Source organism: Hemicordylus capensis, chromosome 13 (genome assembly GCF_027244095.1).
Source record: "Hemicordylus capensis ecotype Gifberg chromosome 13, rHemCap1.1.pri, whole genome shotgun sequence".
Classification (NCBI taxonomy): domain Eukaryota; kingdom Metazoa; phylum Chordata; class Lepidosauria; order Squamata; family Cordylidae; genus Hemicordylus; species Hemicordylus capensis.
Window position 1 is genome coordinate 695,540 of NC_069669.1, and position 17,205 is coordinate 712,744.

General features: G+C 55.4%; 1 protein-coding gene across 2 annotated transcripts in view; it reads right to left on the minus strand.

Moving 5' to 3' along the window:
- The window catches only part of CACNG3 (calcium voltage-gated channel auxiliary subunit gamma 3), a 29,278-nt gene extending 17,766 nt beyond the window's left edge, over positions 1-11,512 (minus strand). For both annotated transcript variants that reach the window (XM_053276768.1, XM_053276766.1), the window contains exon 1: positions 11,302-11,512. In XM_053276768.1, the coding sequence (XP_053132743.1) occupies positions 11,302-11,512 (211 nt within the window). The remainder of the gene's footprint in view (positions 1-11,301) is intronic.
- Between the last annotated feature and the right edge of the window lie 5,693 nt (positions 11,513-17,205).

Sequence of the window (17,205 nt, forward strand, 5' to 3'; positions counted from 1 at the left end):
TATCCAGGCGATAGGTGAGAAATAGCCCTGCCTTTGACCCCTTTTGGACCACTCTGGTTTGTGTGTGCATGCAGGACTCCTTGCCCCCGCCCCCCAAGGCAGTATCCTCTCCCTCCAGACTAAATGGGTCCAGCACAAGGTATTCCTTTCCGATACCTGGAGTATTCATTGCCTGCTGCAACGCTGTTCCCAGGGCAGCGAAAACAAATCTTTCCCCAAAGGAGCCCAACAAGGAACGAGGAGGGGCCGCTTTCTGTAACCGCCCCCCCCCCCCGCCCGCCCCTGAGAGGAGGCGAGATGCTTGAGGCTCCTGCGAGGCTCGGAGGCTGCCAAGAGGCACTTCAGGAAGTCCAGAGATGTGCTGCAAGGACCGTACAGGCAGCCCAGGAGGGAGGAGGACATTTGCAGTCTAGCTGCAGAGAGAGCTGTGACGCCAAGACGGAGGAGAGCAAGAGAGGGGGGGGAGCGCCCTGAGCCACCAGGCGTGCCTGGAGGGGGTGGGGGTGCGGTGAACGTGCCACCCCCCCTCGTGAAATGTGCCCCCACCTTCCCGGAAGTTGCCCACACTCCTTGCAAAGGGTGCGGAAGCATCCAGCAGGGCCAGCCAGTGGCTGCAGACGGAGGAAGCCCCCCCCCCGGTGGCCCCAGCTCCACAGCACCAGCCAAGGCCTGCTCAGGAGCCCAGCTGGGGCAGGAGGAGGAAGGGGCGCCTGCCCAGAGCTGGGCCTGAAGGGGCGTCTCTCCTCGAGGTGCATCCGCAGCACTGCTGGACTGTCCATGGGAGGAGGTCCGTCGGAGGACTCCCATCTGAGCAGGCCCCTTTCCTCCCGCCTCACCGAATTGGGCACTCTCTCTTCTGTACTCTGTCTTTTGAATTTGGTCTCAAAATACTTTCTGTAGAAAGTATTTATTCAGTTAAAAAATGCCCCCAAGCCCCCTTCCAGAGACCAAATGACCCGCTTCCTGGTGAGGAGGGAAGCTAAAGCAGGAAGTTCCCCACATGCCCAGAAGGGCTTAGGTGTGTGTGTGGGGGGAGGAAGAGCAGGGACCTCCATGGCCTGGTGTGAAGGCTTGTGTGCGGGTGTGTTGATCTGGAAAGTGTCCCTGCTTCTCTGCCCTGCCTTGGCATCCGGGCTTCCTCTCCTTCCTTTCCTCCACCTGAGCACAGACAAGCGATACTTTTGTTTCCCACCAAACTTCCACAAACAGACTTTGAAGAACTGAATCTTTTCAAGTGCAAAAGGCTGCAAACTTCAAATATTTAAACTATTAAGGAGCTGTGGCAGGAGCGAGGAGGAGAGGGGAGATGACGGGAGTTTGACAACTATTTGAAGTTCAATGCTTCTCAGGTGTGCCAGGCAGAAGGATCTTGGCCAGCCACGGGCCGCGAGGAGGTGGATGCTGTGCTCTGTAGAGATAGAGCATCATCTTCAGCAAGTATATTCCCTTCTCTCCTCCCCACGTTAACCCCTCTTCTCTACATGCAAAAGGGACTCCACGTGGCGGGGAGCTACCCACTCAGTGATGTGTGCAGTGGATTTTAATATGCAACAGACCCACATTACACTGAAGCATTTAGGGACCCTCAAGGTGCTATACAATGCAACATTTAAAAACAATCTGTTGAAAAAATGTACGCATCTAGAAAAGTCCAAGACAGCCATAAGAGGCCACTAAGAACAGCCAAGAGAACATTTCTAGGAGCAGGACGTCAAATCCATTCTGGCCAAAAGCTTCCTGGAAAAGCAAAGGTTCTGCTGCCAGATGGGCCTCCACGAGGAGGGCACGCCAGAGCCCAGGTTCCAGGTTCAGGTAGAGGTGTGTGTGTGTGGGGGGGCAGCACACTAGCCAAGAAGGCCTTCCTTGCCATCTGGAGGGCAGGTGCACACAAAGTGATCTCAGAGACATCCTGGACTCTGGTATCGTAGCAGCTCATCCTAGCAAGCCAGGGGGAGGCCAGAGGAGGCGCAACTGCTTCTGCTTCCTGGAGCTGCGTTTGCTCCTCTCTCTCCCACCCGGCTCCACCCGGCTGTTCAGGAGGAGGAAGGGAGCAGCTCTTCGCCCTCTGCAGCCCTCCTCGGGAGCAGGAAGCCCGAGCCCAGGAGCGAGGCCGTCCTGCCAGTTACCAGTTTGCCGGAGAAGCTGGGAAGAGGGAGGCTGCTCTCCAATGCCCCGTCCTGCTCTCTGCCCCTGCGAGCAGCCAGCCTGCTCTCCGGATCCCAGCCTGCCCCCAGGACCTTGACGGTCGCAAGCCAAGGCAAGCAAAGTGCTTTGCCCCACCCCCACCCCCCCTCTGCCCTCAGCTCCGCTTGCAGGACTGGCACAAGCTGCCACTTCTCATCCACATCCAAGTTGCTCCTATTAAATAAGAATAAACTTGGCAACGGTTTCCCCTCATAAAATCTAGGACAGTAGGTTACGCGAGATGCTTGCTCTTGAATGAGTGGCTGCAGTGCGAGAAGAAGCATCCTCATGGACGGTGCCGGGGTTCCTTGTGCCTCTCAGGTGGGACCAGAGACACCCATGGGGGTGGCCATGCACACGTGACCTTGGAAGGGTCAGATCGCCTGAAAGGAAGTCTGGAGGGACTGCCTTAAAAAATATATATTTTTTTAAAGGAATGAGTCTGGAGCTCAACCCAGCCTCAGTCATACTTTACATGGGGGAAACCCTGAACCCCCGCCCTGAACCCCGAGATGTTGGAGAGCACGGTGGCTTATCATCAAGAAATAAAGTGCACCCTGCAAAGGCTCAGAGACACTCTGTTTATTCTTGACACTTCTGTCCTGCCTTTCTAAAAAAACCCCACAACTTAACACATCAAAGAAAAGCATAACTTTAAAAAAAAATCATTTAAGGAACACAGCCCAAACTAGCAGTACATTATAACAACAACCGAACCATCAAAATAGATGCAGGGCTCAGCAGTGGCTCTTCTTCAGAGTCCCTGCACAGATGAGCCCGGGGGCTGGAGACCAGAGAGCCCCGTGTCCCAGGCCTCAGGACAACACGCAGGGGACTGAACCCCCAAGAAGAAGCCGAGTGTCCAGATCCCCAAGTGTCTTGCCCTGCGGCCATTCTGGCTATCATGCAGCCATGAAATCATTTCCTGAGCGAATAGCAAGCTTGTCAGGGCTGTCAGGGTAGGGTGGGATCTTTGTATGCTCTGGCTTCTTTCTTGTTCTCTCTCCAGGCCGTTACACAGGCCACTGCAAATCGGATTCAGTTCTCGAACCAGCCTTGCTGCAAATTCAAGGGAAACCCTTACATAAGAACACAAGAACAGCCCTGCTGGATCAGGCCCAAGGCAGCCCATCTAGTCCAGCATCCTGTTTCGCACAGTGGCCCACCAGATGCCGCTGGAAGCCTACAGGCAGGAGTTGAAGGCATGCCCTCTCTCCTGCTGTTACTCCGAGACATCCTGCCTCTGAGGCTGGAGGTGGCCTATAGCCCTCCGACTAGTAGCCGTTGATGGACCTCTCCTCCATGAAGTTATCCAAACCCCTCTTAAAGCCTTCCAGATTGTTGTCTGTCACCACATCTTGTGGCAGAGAGTTCCACAAGTTGATTATGCATTATGTGAAAAAAAAACCTTCCTTTTGCTGGTCCTAAATTTTACGGCAATCAATTTCATGGGATGACCCCTGGTTCTAGTGTGATGTGAGAGGGAGAAGAATTTCTCTCTATCCACTTTCTCCACTCTGTGCATGATTTTATAGACCTCTATCCTGTCTCCCCACAGTCGTCTTTTTTCTAAACTAAATAGCCCCAGGTGTTGTAGCCTTGCCTCATAAGGAAGGTGCTCTAGGCCCCTGGTCCTCTTGGTCACCCTCTTCTGCCTCTTTCCCAGTTCTCCAATCTCCTTCTTTAGGCATGGTGACCAGAATTGTATGCAGTACTTCAGGTGTGGCTGCACCATAGTTTTATATAAGGGCATTATAATATTAGCACTTTTATTTTCAATCCCCTTTTCCTAATTATCCCTAGTGTGGAACTGGCCTTTTTCACAGCCGCCACACAATGAGCTGCCCACTACAAAACTAAGATGAGAGGAGAGCTGGTCTTGTGGTAGCAAGCATGACTTGTCCCCTTAGCAAAGCAAGGTCTACCCTGGTTGCATATGAAAGGGAGACTAGAAGTGTGAGTGCTGGAAGAGATTCCCCTCAGGGGATGGAGCCGCTCTGGGAAGAGCATCCAGGTTCCAGGTTCCCTCCCTGGCAGCATCTCCGAGGCTGAGGGAGACTCCTGTCTGCCACCTTGGAGAATCTGCTGCCAGTCTGTGAAGACAATACTGAGCTAGAGAGACCAAGGGTCTGACTCAGTATATGGCAGCTTCCTAGGTTCCCATCAGCATATATGTGAAGTTGGGATTTTTTGCCCCAGTATACCTCACTTTACACTTGCCAACACTGAACCACATTTGCCTTACATAATGATCTTTCCAAGGCGGTTTTGTAGTATGTGGGGTGGGGTGGGGGGCAGGCTAGGAAGGCAGGCCTTCTGTGGCTGGTGATGCCATGGTGGCCTAATTTGCATTGTGCTTCTCTGAGCTGGGCAGAAGTCCCGGCTCTCCGAATCTTGGCCAAAAGAGGAAAGGCATCTTGGACTCTCTTGGTCAGAGCCCTTTGGTGACCCCAGCTTGCTCTACATGGCCAGGAGTCCTCTTGATGTTGATGTCCATCTGGAGACTGACTGATCCAATCTGCTTACTGCCGCTGTGCTCAGGCAAACGCAAGACTAAAGTAGCTGGGATCCTACGCGCTCCCGGCAGCAAAGCGGAGAGCCCCAGAATAGCTCAGAGACAACTTAGCAACGTGGACAGTGTCCCTGGCAACTCTTGTCAACACCCACCCGTCACGATGCTGCACACCGATGCTAGCCCCATGTTAGCCCTGCGTGGAAAGCACCCACCGGCATGTGCTGACTTTGCAAGGGCCTTGTTGGTGTCACCCTGCCCGGCTCACCCCCCAGCCGAGGGCGCCAGACGGCCGCCCGGAAGAGACCACAGTGCCTCCCCCACTGAAGCGACACCATCGCTGCGCTGGGGGGCATCTGGAGAGTCCCACACCAGGGCTTGTATGTGCTCTTGTGGCTGTAGGGGGAGGGGTGGGGCTAGTTGAGGGGACTGGTCATGGCCCAAGGCCAGCATCCCAAATGATGCAACCATACAAGACAATAGGAGAAAACAGTACAGAGACATCTATCTGTCTATCTATCTATCTATCTATCTATCTATCTATCTATCTATCTATCTATCTATCTATCTATCTATTCACCCGCTGCTAACTGAGCCCAGGCACCTTTTGAAAGTGGTGATCCTCTTGATTGAGCAGGGGGAGAGCAACGGGCCCTCTCCATCCCCAGCACAGCATCCCTCCAGTGGCTGTTGCTGGCGTCTACCTTGTGTTTCTTTTTTAGATTGTGAGCCCTTTGGCGACAGGGAGCCGTCTTATTTATGTATTATTTCTCTATGTAAACCGCTTTGAGAATTTGTTGAAGAGTGGTATATAAATATTTATCGTCGTCATAGTAGTAGTAGTATGTAAATACATATAAAATAATCTAAACAACTTAAACTCTAAGAATGCAACTGATCCAAGCGAATTAAATGATTTAACCAGCATATTTCTAGTAATGCAAGTCATAGCACAACATTTTGCAGCCTTAAATATTATATCATCATCAACATCTGAAAGAAAGAGGGAAACATAAAAATCATCAATCTTGCCTGGCATTCCAACAAAATCAGAGCAATAAACACAGAACGGATGTCTCTGTTGCACAGACAATACAAAAGGACACTTCCCACCATATCTACTGCACCCGTATGGGATGGGGTTGAGGCACACAGGCAATCTTCTGGTTGGGCCTCTCTACTGATTTCAATGGGTGTCTTCCGACTTACTCATTCATTCATTTATTTAATACATTTCTATGCTGCCCAAAATGCAAGTTCTCTGCTCCCTCTTCCATTCCTGACATCACGATGTGATGGCATCATTGCAAGAGTTGGGGTGGGGAGGGAACAGGCTGCAGAAGAGCACAGGATTCCTCCTTAGCCAGGCCCCTCCCCACTCCCACGCCCCCTCCCCCTCCCTTGCACGGTGGGTGGTGGTCAGTAAGTGTGCGTGAAGCCCCCCCACCCCCTTGGCCAACAGGCCGGGCCATTGCTAAACTGGCACGAAGCCAACATCCACACCATGCTGCTTCTCTTTGGGCTTCACTGGAGCAGGTAGAATTCTTCCCTGCCTGTCTAATTGGCATTTTATAGCAAACCGAGAGATGAGAACTCGAATTTAAAAATTCAGAGGGACTTTTCAAGCTAAGAGGGAATCAAAGGTGGTTTGAATGGCCAAGGGAGACTCAGCCTGCCTAGAAGGAGAAATGGCCTCACCGCTCATCATTGTGTTGGGATTTCAAACGCTGCAGTGAAGGCTCAGAGCTCCCTTGCCTTCTCAGGGACTCCAGGCATACAGCCTCCTCTTGACCCATGGCTGAGTTCTGTCAATATGCATGAGCAAAGGAAGAAGATGCTGGCGCGGCTCAGGCGGGCCCAGCAGGATGGCTCCGTCACCCAAGAAGGGAGCAGAGAGTTAAAAAACTAGATTCAATGTGAACTAGATATTCAGCGTATTCATAATGGGGATGTGAGTGCACGATCTATTGTGAAGTGTGTTTGTGTGTGTATATCAGGAGGGGCCCGTTTTAAAATCTTGTCTCTGGGCCCACTCCAACCTTGCTAGGCCCCTGATCATTTGGCTTGCCCTCTTCTGCCCCCTTTCTGGTCCTACAATATCCTTCTTAAGATACGGTGACCTCTCTGGTTGCCCCTTGGCCATTCCCTTGGCAAAGACCTTCTGCCTGAGGACAATTGTAAACTGCCCTGAGCCATTTTGGAAGGGCAGTATGAAAATCAAATAAATAAATAATAAATGTTAACGGCTTGCAATGGTTTGTTTGGATGGGTGATAGGAGGAAAGGAACCATTTCCAGTGCTAAGTTTGCTTTTTTTAAAATTTCCTCTACAAGGACAAAGAGGTGGGGCAAGGGTATGGGTGAAATAATCTGTGAATCTGAGCATGTACAGAGTGCCCTTTCCCACCATAACCACCACACCCTGGAGGGCCTCCGTCCCTTGGGCTCCAGCGTGTACAGCACTGTGTATTAGGCTCAGCCCATCCATAATACTGCTTAGTAACTCTTGGGTGCCTGCGAGCGTCCGAAGCCCTTCCCATGAATCATCTTGTAGCCCTCACAAGGACACAGCAAGTAAGACTCATCACCTCCACATTGCAATGGGCAGCAGCAGCTTGTCCTGACCGGGGGTGGGCACTCAAGGAGGCACAGCTGCCTCTGCTTCCTGGAGCAACATTTGCTCCCCCCTCCCCCTGTATGCTGCCAGCAGGCGTGAGGAGGCCTTCGGAGGTGCTGCAAGGGACAGCTCTGCTTTCAGCTGCAAGCTGGGGGCGTGATGCCCACGGGAAACACCTCTGGTGCTCCCTGCAGGTAAAAATGTTGCATGAGAGAGAGAGAGTGCCAGAACCTTTTCTCCTTGATGTGCTACATTTCTACTCGCAGAGAGTTTTTGTTACTTAGGAGACCCTTAACAAGCGGTTCTCCACGGACTGCAGCCAGCCACTTTGAAGCACCCTTTTTCATGGCAGCTGGTAACGAACTGGAGTGTCGGGCTGCCAAGTCACCAGGAAACAATGGCCAAGGACTGTGCTTGGGCCTTTAACCTCACTTGGATAGACAGGAGTCAGCCGTGAAGCTTCCCAAGTCTAGAAATCCCCCTGATCTCCTGCTAAAAGCAGAGGGGTGGGCCAGTCCGAAGGCACGGAGGCCACTGCCCCAGAGGGTTCAGGGGCATAAACGTGGCTGCATCTTTGGAGGGCCCCTGATGCTTGCTTTCTGCAGAATGAGAGGCAGAGACTTGGATATGGGCTCCTGGGACAAGGCTGTAGCCTCCAAGCTCCGCTTGCAGATGTCTGTGGGGCATGTCCCAAGGTCCCTCTTGGTGGCAAAGTGCTAGGTGAGGAAGACCTTCTGGTTGATCCAAGCAGGCAACCTGCACGCCCTTCCTACGGTGCCTGAGAAGCAAGCAGACCCTGCCAGCTTGGCCTCCCCCTCCCTGCCTCATTCAGTGTTATCGGCCAGATCCAGGCAGGGGCTGAGCCCCAAGGTGACAAAGCTCTGCCTGGCACACCTTAAGGTGCTGCCTTTTGCTTTCTGTCCTCAGCACCTACCCACCCATAGGCCTAAATAGCCAAGGCCCAGCATAATTCAGCAGCGCCATGATGACCTCCAAAATCCACCAAGGGCACAGAGAGGGGCTTTTCCCTCCCGCTGAGAAACCACAACCCCGGAGCAGCAAAGGAATCCTGCCGAGAGCATGCCTTGGGAGAGCCCGAGAGCCTCAGGACCACCTCGCCATTCAGAAACCAAACTCTGCACCACATCCTCCAGCCATTCCAGGAGCTCCCTGGAGTTCCCCCACACCTGTTGGAGTCCGGACGCCTTTTGCCCAGTCCCAAGAACGTCATAACCCACACTGGGTGCTGACCTCACAGTGCGAAGCAGCCTCCCCCCACCCCGCCCCCAGGCTGCACAGACTCATCTCAGTGACCCTTACGACAACAGCAACTCTGTAAGGCAGACCTCTCTGATGATCCCTGTACTGACGTGGGGTGGAGAGACCAAGGGGGACGACCTGCCCTGACCCTGCTGTGAGAGCAGAGGCCCAGTTACAGCTCACATGACACCATCTCTGGACATTTTCGCAGCGTGGACCATGAACTCCTTGGCGTCAGTCGCGAGGGCCTCAGGGCTAACCAGCCACTACACACACCCTGGGTGAGGCGGCGGCGGAGGAAAGGAGCACACCCCACCCCCAGGTTTCCCAGCCCTTCCGCAGACCCCTCCTCTTATTCCACTGCAAGAGAAGAAACCTTGCCGTTGCTCAACAGAGCCAGCCCGTTCCTCAAACACAAGGTAGCCAATGAATCTCTGGGCAGCCAGGAGCTGCTAGGCGTCTGTCCCTCCAGCGGCAACCGAAGAGCAACGGAGCTGCAGCAGTCCATAGAAAGTTGTCGCCCACCTGTCTGCCCGAGCCTCCCTGAAGCCCTCCAGCCCAAGCCACAGTTATGCCTCGCCATGATTGTCTGTCTCAAGCAAAATGAGACCCCAGTCAGTAATACACCTAGGACTGCCGTGTGGGCAACAGTGACATCATTAGGCATGCTCGGGAGATCTACAGATGCCAGATATCCAGCCCTGGAGGTGGCGGGTCGGAGAGTCAAGAGCTGCTCTCCGCTTTTCCTCTCCAGAGCATCTGGATGCAACACACATTCATTCGGCTTAGCTGGGCCCCCTTCTGAGGAGAGGAGAGAGACCAACGGATGTTTTCAGCATGATTATCTGCTGAGTTCTTTGCTGTGGACACATCTGGCTGGAGAAGATTGCTCCTGCCTGCACCTCAAAAGCTTGCTTCCGGCAATTTGGACATCTGTTGGCCCCATAAAAGGCATGACCTTATTTTTGTCTCCTGGGGCTGGAGTGGGGAAGCATCCTGGATCCAGCTCTTAGGACTCTGCAGTCCACTTCCCATGAGTGCTTCTACCTGGCGGCCTTCCCTCTCATATGTTGCCTTAGTCTGGCCACCTATGACCTTCCGACTGAGCCATTTTGCATGGACATCAGGTGCTCACCCCCATCACTGGGCCTCATCTCCCCATGCCCACCTGGAGCAAAGATCACTTGGAAAAGGTGAACTGAAGTTTCACGGGCAGGAGAAGAGGAAGCCGACTACAGCTAGAGATGAGCTGGATTGGGCTGCTCTTTGGGGGGGCAGCATGCAAGGGAGAAGGCACTGACAGGAGGGGATGAGCGCATCGCTCCAGCACATTGTTTCATGCTGCATTTCCCAAAGAGTGGGATCTTTGCATTCACCCACCTACACAAGATGGGGGGGGTGGATTTTAAAGACCAGTGGGCAGAGACATGGAGTGCCATCCTGGTGACTCACGGGAGCTTAAGAGGGAGATTATATATAATATCAGCACGATGGCTTCAGTGGCTCCAAAGAGGAGCAGGGAGGGCTCTGTCTTTGCAAGCTGGAGCGCCATCCCCTTACAAGAATGCAGCCCCCAACCTCCCTGTCCGTGACTTGAAAGAGGAATGGGATTCTCACCATTTTAAGATCAATTGGCTTATTTCTGAACCTGCATCCATGCAAGTCTAACTATTCACACTTGCGTAGGGGGAGGAGAAACGAGAGTGAAGCTCTTAGGGGTGTGTGTGTGTGTGTGTGTGTGTGTGTGGTTTAAATCAGTTTCTCTGGTAACATACAGATTCAGAGAGATGTTCTGAAAATAGAAGCATGCAATGCCTATGTGGAGGTGGGGGGGGCACCTGGGAAGGAAGGAAGGAAAAAGAATATGAAGAAGCTCCTGCCATATTGTAAATGCCCTCCCCCATAGCACCCCCCCCAGTGCCTCACCATGATCTTAATGAAGGTGACATTCAGTATCCTTGGGGTGGGGGACCCTAGATGAATGTGGAAGCGGAGTAGACCATCAGCACCCTTTGCATGCGGATATGATTTGCCTTCCCCGGCAAAGCTTCTTCAAGACTCCCCCCACCCGCCATCACCACAGCCAAGAGTTAAGGCAAAGCACACGGAGAAGAACTCTGCGGATCCAACTCCTAGCCTGTCCTTTGCTCCGGGAATCAATTTCACAAGTACCAACATCTTTCTTTCTTTCTTTTTTTTTAAAGGCACACACACAGCAACAGGTGGACCTGGCCTGTGGAGTCTAGTCTCCTCTTGTAGTTAAAGCAAATGTGATGATAATACTTTGGAGGGGAAAACCCCCATCAAGCATGAAAGAGTCAAGGGGGCAGGGGAGGCACCCCCCTCCCTCCCCTCCCCCCCAGCTTGCCTGTCTGGTGTGGAGCCTAAGGAGGACTCCTTCTAGGGATGGGGGGGGCACTGACCTGGAGGGTTCTTCTCACCCCCCACCATGGGCACGAAGGTGCTTAGCCCCAAGTAGGAGCTCAGAGCCGAGTCCGAAGCTCACAGTGCAGAAGTGCTGAGACGAAGGGGGGGGGGTCAGTGGGAGGGGCTGTGGGGGGAGGTCTCTCTGCCCCTCTCCGACAAACTTTCCCCAGGAAAGCAACCCGGCTTTCTCCTGCTCTGCCTCTGCTACATACAGGCCAGGCTGCGCCCCCCCGCCCGCGCACAGACTTGCCCCAGAAGGAAGAGGCTACTCGGGAGGAGGGCTGGGGGCGGGGGTTCGGTACCTTCCAGGCAGCAGGTTCTCCACAGGCCCGAGTGGGTCATGACCTCCTCGTTCTTCCTGCTGGTGTCGTTGTCGCTCGTGGACTTAGTCCTGCACACCCCCCTGGAGTACAGCCAATAGTCCGTGCCCACCGCGATGGTCATGAGGCTGAACGCTGCGAAGGCTCCCAGGGTGGTGATCAGCATCTGGATTCCTCGGTCACACATCCTCATAGTGATTCATGGCACCGCGGGCATCGAGCCAGAGGGAAGGCGAGGCGAGGACGTGCTGCTGCTGCTGCTGCCGCTGGAGGCATGGAGGGAAGGGGCGGCGGGCTACTCGAGCCCCGCTCTGCCCAGGAGGAGGGAGGGCGCTGGCCGGCTCCTCAGGCGCTCTCCGCCCCTGCCGGGGACCCCGGCCGCCGCGCCTCTCTCGGAGGGGCCATGCGGCTGCTGCTGCAACCCGGCGGCCAGGCGCCTGACGCTCATCCCCGAGCCCCGAGCAGGCTGCGCGCGGAAGACGTGCCGCTCCGCCCTGGCCGCTCAGCCGCGGAGAGCGAGCGGCCGCCTGTCACCGCCGCAGCCGCCCTGGCGACGCCGAGGCCAGGAGGACTCCCGAGACGAGCTGCCGGAGCGCAACGCCGCCTGTGCGTGTGTGCTGCGAGAGCCAGCCAGCCAGGAGAGGCAGCGGCAGCGGCGGGAGCGGCAGGAGGCGGGGGCTGCGGAGAGAGCGCCGCCGTCCTCAGCCGCCGAGTCGGGAGACGCCGCCGAGCGAGCAGCAGCGCGAGAAGCGGATTCCCGGGGCGGCGGTGGCGGCGTCGGGGCCCGCAGCAGGGAAGGCCGCTCGCGGGTGCCCCCCGGGGCTGAACCGCCCTGCCTGCGCCCGGTGCGGAGGGGAAAGCTCTGCGCAGGCGAGGATGGAGACGGCGCGGCGGGCTGGAGAGGGCCGCTCCCTTCCCGCCGCCCTGACGCGGACAGCGCCCGGCCCGCGCTCGCCGGCCCGGGGCGGTGGTGCTGAAGCGGACAGCTCCCCGCGAACTCCGCGTGCTGACGCGGACAGCTCCCCGCGAGGCTAGACTTCGGCGCCCGCCGATGCCAGGAGGCGTCTCCTCCCACGGGCCTTTGCCTGGGTCCGGCGGGGGTTCTGGCGGGACCTTTTGGCGGGGGAGGAGGAGGAGGAGGAGGAGGAGGAGGAGGAGGGGGCTTGCATCCCATCAGGAAAGGAGGCGCTGCTGCCCCCCGGCTTGCGGCGTCGCCTCCCGACTCCTGCTGGCCAGCAGCCGCCGCTCGCCACAGCTGCCCATCTCCCTGCTGCCGAAAGCTGGAAGCAGGCGGCGCAGAGACCCAGCAGCTGCCTGAGAGGGAGAGCTGAGCCCAGGAGAAGAAGGTGTGCAAGAGATGCTGCCGCGGATCACATGGGAAGTGGGGAGGGCTGGCTTCCGACGGCCCTCCCTCTCGGCACACCCAGGCACCCAGCACCTCAGTGATGAGACAATCTCGCTTAGACAGTGCCCACTCCCTCGCTCACTTGCTGGCACAAACTGCTCTCACAGACTCTCCACAAGCACACCACCACCACCACCACCACCACCACTAAGCCCAGCTGCTCTCGTGTGAGCCCCTCCCCATTGCTCTGCTGTCTTAGCTACCAAGCTATGCAAGCAGCCTGGATTTCTGGGTCCCCCAAGGCCGGAGATAGGGCGGCTTTCAGGCCCCAGGGATGCCAAGTGTCAGGCAGCTGGGCAGCAGTCCCTGGGGGCTCAGGTCCAAGGCCAGGACCGGGAGAGTCAGGAGGGAACCAGAAGTCACACCAGGCAGGCAGGCAGGCAGGCAGGCAGGCACCAGGAGGACGCAGGAGCACCCTGGAAACCAAGCCCAGCATCAGTCAAAACCAGAGGGCTGGAACAGGAGCCAGGAGCCAGAAACGGGTGCAAGGTCAAGCCACGCCAACACTCAGGAGACAGAGGGTCAAGCCAGAGGGTGGAAGAAGCCAGGGGGCACCCCCAGCAGGCAGGAGAGGCAGCAAGAGAGACACAGCAGAGCAAGGGAAGCTGGAGAACCTCTTATGCACCCTGCTGCATGGAAAGGCCAGTGAGTGGCCCCTGGGCAGGACTTCAGTGACCTAGGGACCTGCTGTCATCTAGTAGGCTGCTGGGGGGAGCATAAGACCCCCAGTAGTGACTCGTGGCTACCCAAGTTGAGGCATATTTGGAGGAGGTCCTGTCCAGGGACGACGAGTGAGGATGTGGGGGGAGCATAGCCGGATCAAAGGGGCAGGGGAGCCAAGGACAGGGAACTGGTGATCAGCCAGTGGAGGAGTCTGGAGAATTGGGACCCAGGTTCTGGGCACAGTCAAAGAGCTCCAAGTTTGCCAGAGGCCTGTGTCTGGAGCTGATCAGAGGCTGGCACTAAAGAGAGGCAGGGCCCTCTAGGTGGCCTCAGGTGAGGTTATTGTTATTATTTATTTTTACATTTATATCCCGTTCTTCCTCCAAGGAGCCCAGAGCAGCGCACTAGATACTTAAGTTTCTCCTCACAACAACCCTGTGAAGTAGGTTAGGCTGAGAGAGAGAAGTGACTGGCCCAGGCAGAGTCACCCAGCAAGTCTCATGGCTGAATGGGGATTTGAACTCGGGTCTCCCCGGTCCTAGTCCAGCACTCTAGCCACTACACCACACTGGCCCTCTTGTTGCATTTTGGAATGGAGAAATGCCAGAAAAATCTGTCCCTGACAGGTTTCCCTCATCATCAGCAGCTGCTGTGCAAATCGGCACCTGGCAAGACACACACACACACACACACACACGTACTCAGTTTTTAAAGTGAAACATGTCAGGGCTGCTCCATATCATGCCCCCTGGCCTGGAACGGCTTCTTCTTGAGTGTGTGTGTGTGTGTGTCCATTAAGAACAAAGGGCTCCCTCGGCCATGTCCAGCAGGACTATTCATTCCTCCTTCGCAGCGCATGAATGAGCACCCGGAACCGGAGAGCGGGAGTGGGTCCCTGCTGGGTCTGCTGCTCTTCTCAGGGGCGCTCCGTGCCATCAGCCACGATACCCTTCTCGGTCACCTTGCTGGGATGAGGACCAGGGACTCCTCCGCCCTGACTTGCAGGCATTTCAACCCTCCCCGGAGGACAGGTCCCAGAAGACAGTGCTGGGGGGGCTCCTGCTCATAGCTGTGGCCTCCGAATTAAAGAATGCTGCAAGGTTCAGTCCTGACCCCCCCACCCCGCCCCATGCGGCTCAAGATCTACATGCTGGGATCTGCCAGGGGCGGAGGGGAGGCTTTGGGAAAGGAGGGAGGGAGGGACTCCGTGCCAACCATCAAGACTGCCACTCTGTGTCCACCTGTTCCAATTTGCCAGATGAATGGTGGCATTATGGCTACTGGCCAATCTTCCCTTTGTTACACAGATTGCTGGTTAACAGTCCAGAAGAGTTTGCTGATTGCTCCTCAGTGGGAACTAATGGCGAGGAGAGGGTCTCCCAAGAAGGTCTTTGCATTTTTAAATGAGATACCTCCCATAAGCTCTGATGGGTCACACACCCCAGCAAAAAGAAAGGGGCAGATGGTGGGGGGGGAGGGAGAGGGAGAGAGAGTGAGAACGAGAGCAAGAGTGGGGGGGGAGAGGGAGAGGGGGAGAGAGGGCGCACAGTTTGCAGTGTTGGAAGAAGCATAGAGCATTCTGTGAGTTGATTGAAGACACCTTGGGGGACCTGATGTGAGATCATCTGGGGGGTGCGGAGCAGCTCCGTTGTAGAGCATCTGCTTTGCATGCAGAAGGTTCCCAGTCCCCTCCCTGGCAGCATCTCCAAGATCGGGCTGAGAGAAATTCCTGCCTGCAACCTTGGAGAAGCTGCTGCCAGTCTGTGTAGGCAATACTGAGCTAGATGGACCGGTGGTCTGACTCCGTATGAGGCAGCTCCCTATGTCCCTATGTACATGGGACAGAATGAGAACAGGTCTGCCTCGGTTAGGCTGTTTAGTAAGAGTGCCTGCGAAAGAGTGCAAAGAGGAAACAAGAGGATGTTTTTAGTGGATGTATAGGGGCAGTTCTGCCTCTCCCGTCTAAATGCAAGCAAATCCAGGGAAGTGTGTGTGTGTGTGTGTGTACATAAGGCCCAAGGGATTGAAGGGAGATGTTGGCAGAGCTTGGGAACTGGTTTCATGTGCATCCCACTCCAGTTGGGCCATCTGTTGACAAGCAACCCCTCCCCTCCACCACACCCGACAAACACACACTGTATGGAGTCCAGCCCGTTGTGTGCTTCATGGACAACCAAGCAACTGTGCAAGCATCCGTTGCATTCTATCAACTCTTGGATCCTGCTGAATGCAAGTGACTTCCCCACCCCCCTCCTTTCCGGAATCTGCATCTCATTTGTGTGCATTGGCCAGATGCTTTCTCCTTGGAGGAGGTCATAGTAAGAGGACAACATTCACCAAGAAGGAAAATGGTTCTTGGAAAGACCAAGAAATGCAGCTGGGCGGGATGAGAGGCTGAGATCAAGGCAGCCTCCTGACTGCCCCTTCTGAGGGGGTCTTCTCGGAACCAGGCACACAAGGGCCTTGCCTTTCTCTTCCGTCCCTCCTCCTTGGCTCCCCCAGCTGAGTCATATGGCCTCCCCCAGACAATATCGCAAAGCTCCAGCCCTTCCTCCAGGTTCCTTTGGCTTGAGCTATGACTCTGGCTTAGGCTCCGGCTGCTTCCTTCTCTTCTGGTCACATTGGCCCAAGTCCCTTCTCAGATCCCCCACTGGCTTCCCTTCCCATTCCATCAGTAGAGGAACCAGGCTCTGGCTCCTGGCCGTTCACATCACTCCTCCCAACCCACGCCACCCTAGCATTAAAGAAAGCTGTACTGCCTGCAGTGCAGGCTGACCATTCATCTGGTAGAGCTCTATGTGCATGCAGGCAGTAAGGCCCTCTCATAAGAACATCCCTGTTGGATCGGGCCCAAGGAGGCCCATCTAGTCCAGTGTCCTGTTTCACGCCCACCAGATGTCACTGGAAGCCAACAGGCAGGAGTTGAAGGGAGGAGTGATGTGAACGGCCAGGAGCCAGAGGCAACTGTGCCCCCTTTGGCACCCCCCCCCCCCACGGCTCTTTAGAACAAGCCTCTACTGATGGAATGGGAAGGGAAGCCAGTGGGGGGATCTGAGAAGGGACTTGGATAGAATTTCTCTCTCTCCACTTTCTCCATGCATGATTTGATAGACCTCTATCATGTCTCTCCGCAGTCGTCTTTTTCCAAACTAAATAGTCCCAGGATTGTAGCCTTGCCTCAGATGGAAGGTGTTCCAGGCCCTTTGTTTGCCTCTTCCACACTCCCTCCCTCCCCTGTTTCTTCTTTCTCCTCCACTGCCAAGATTTAGACTGTAAGCTCCTCAGGGCAGAGAGCTGCATCGTTCTTGCTCTCCGGGGGGCGACTCCTGAAAAATGAGCAGTTGCTTGGATTTCCCTCCTCCTCCTGAGCAACAACTGATGCCACTTTCAGGGGCCCCCTTGACTGCGAGGAGTTGCAGCACCTGAGCAGGGTAAGTGGCAGCCTCTCCCCAGCCGCGGCTGATCCTGCGGCTGCCTGTGCATTTCTTAAACTTCCCTTCACTGCCAACTGGATAGGATTATGACTCACGTAACCTTTTGAAGTGCATCTCTGCCAAAACCAGCTCTAGAATTAAAGGTTTATTTTAAACTCGTGTGTGATAGGGAAGCAAATTATTGACCAGGACATGGCCTGGGTGGTGAAAACACACAGACACGCAGACCAGCAGTCGGGCTCTCCAGCTCCGTTGGCCTCGTGGCAACCCAGTGAGTCTCTAGCATCCCTCTTTGAAAGGTCCCCCATGATGAAGCCCAGCAGCAGCAGCAGCAGCAGCAGCAGCTGGGCTTAGCTGGGAATTCAGGCTTGAGATGGATGAGTC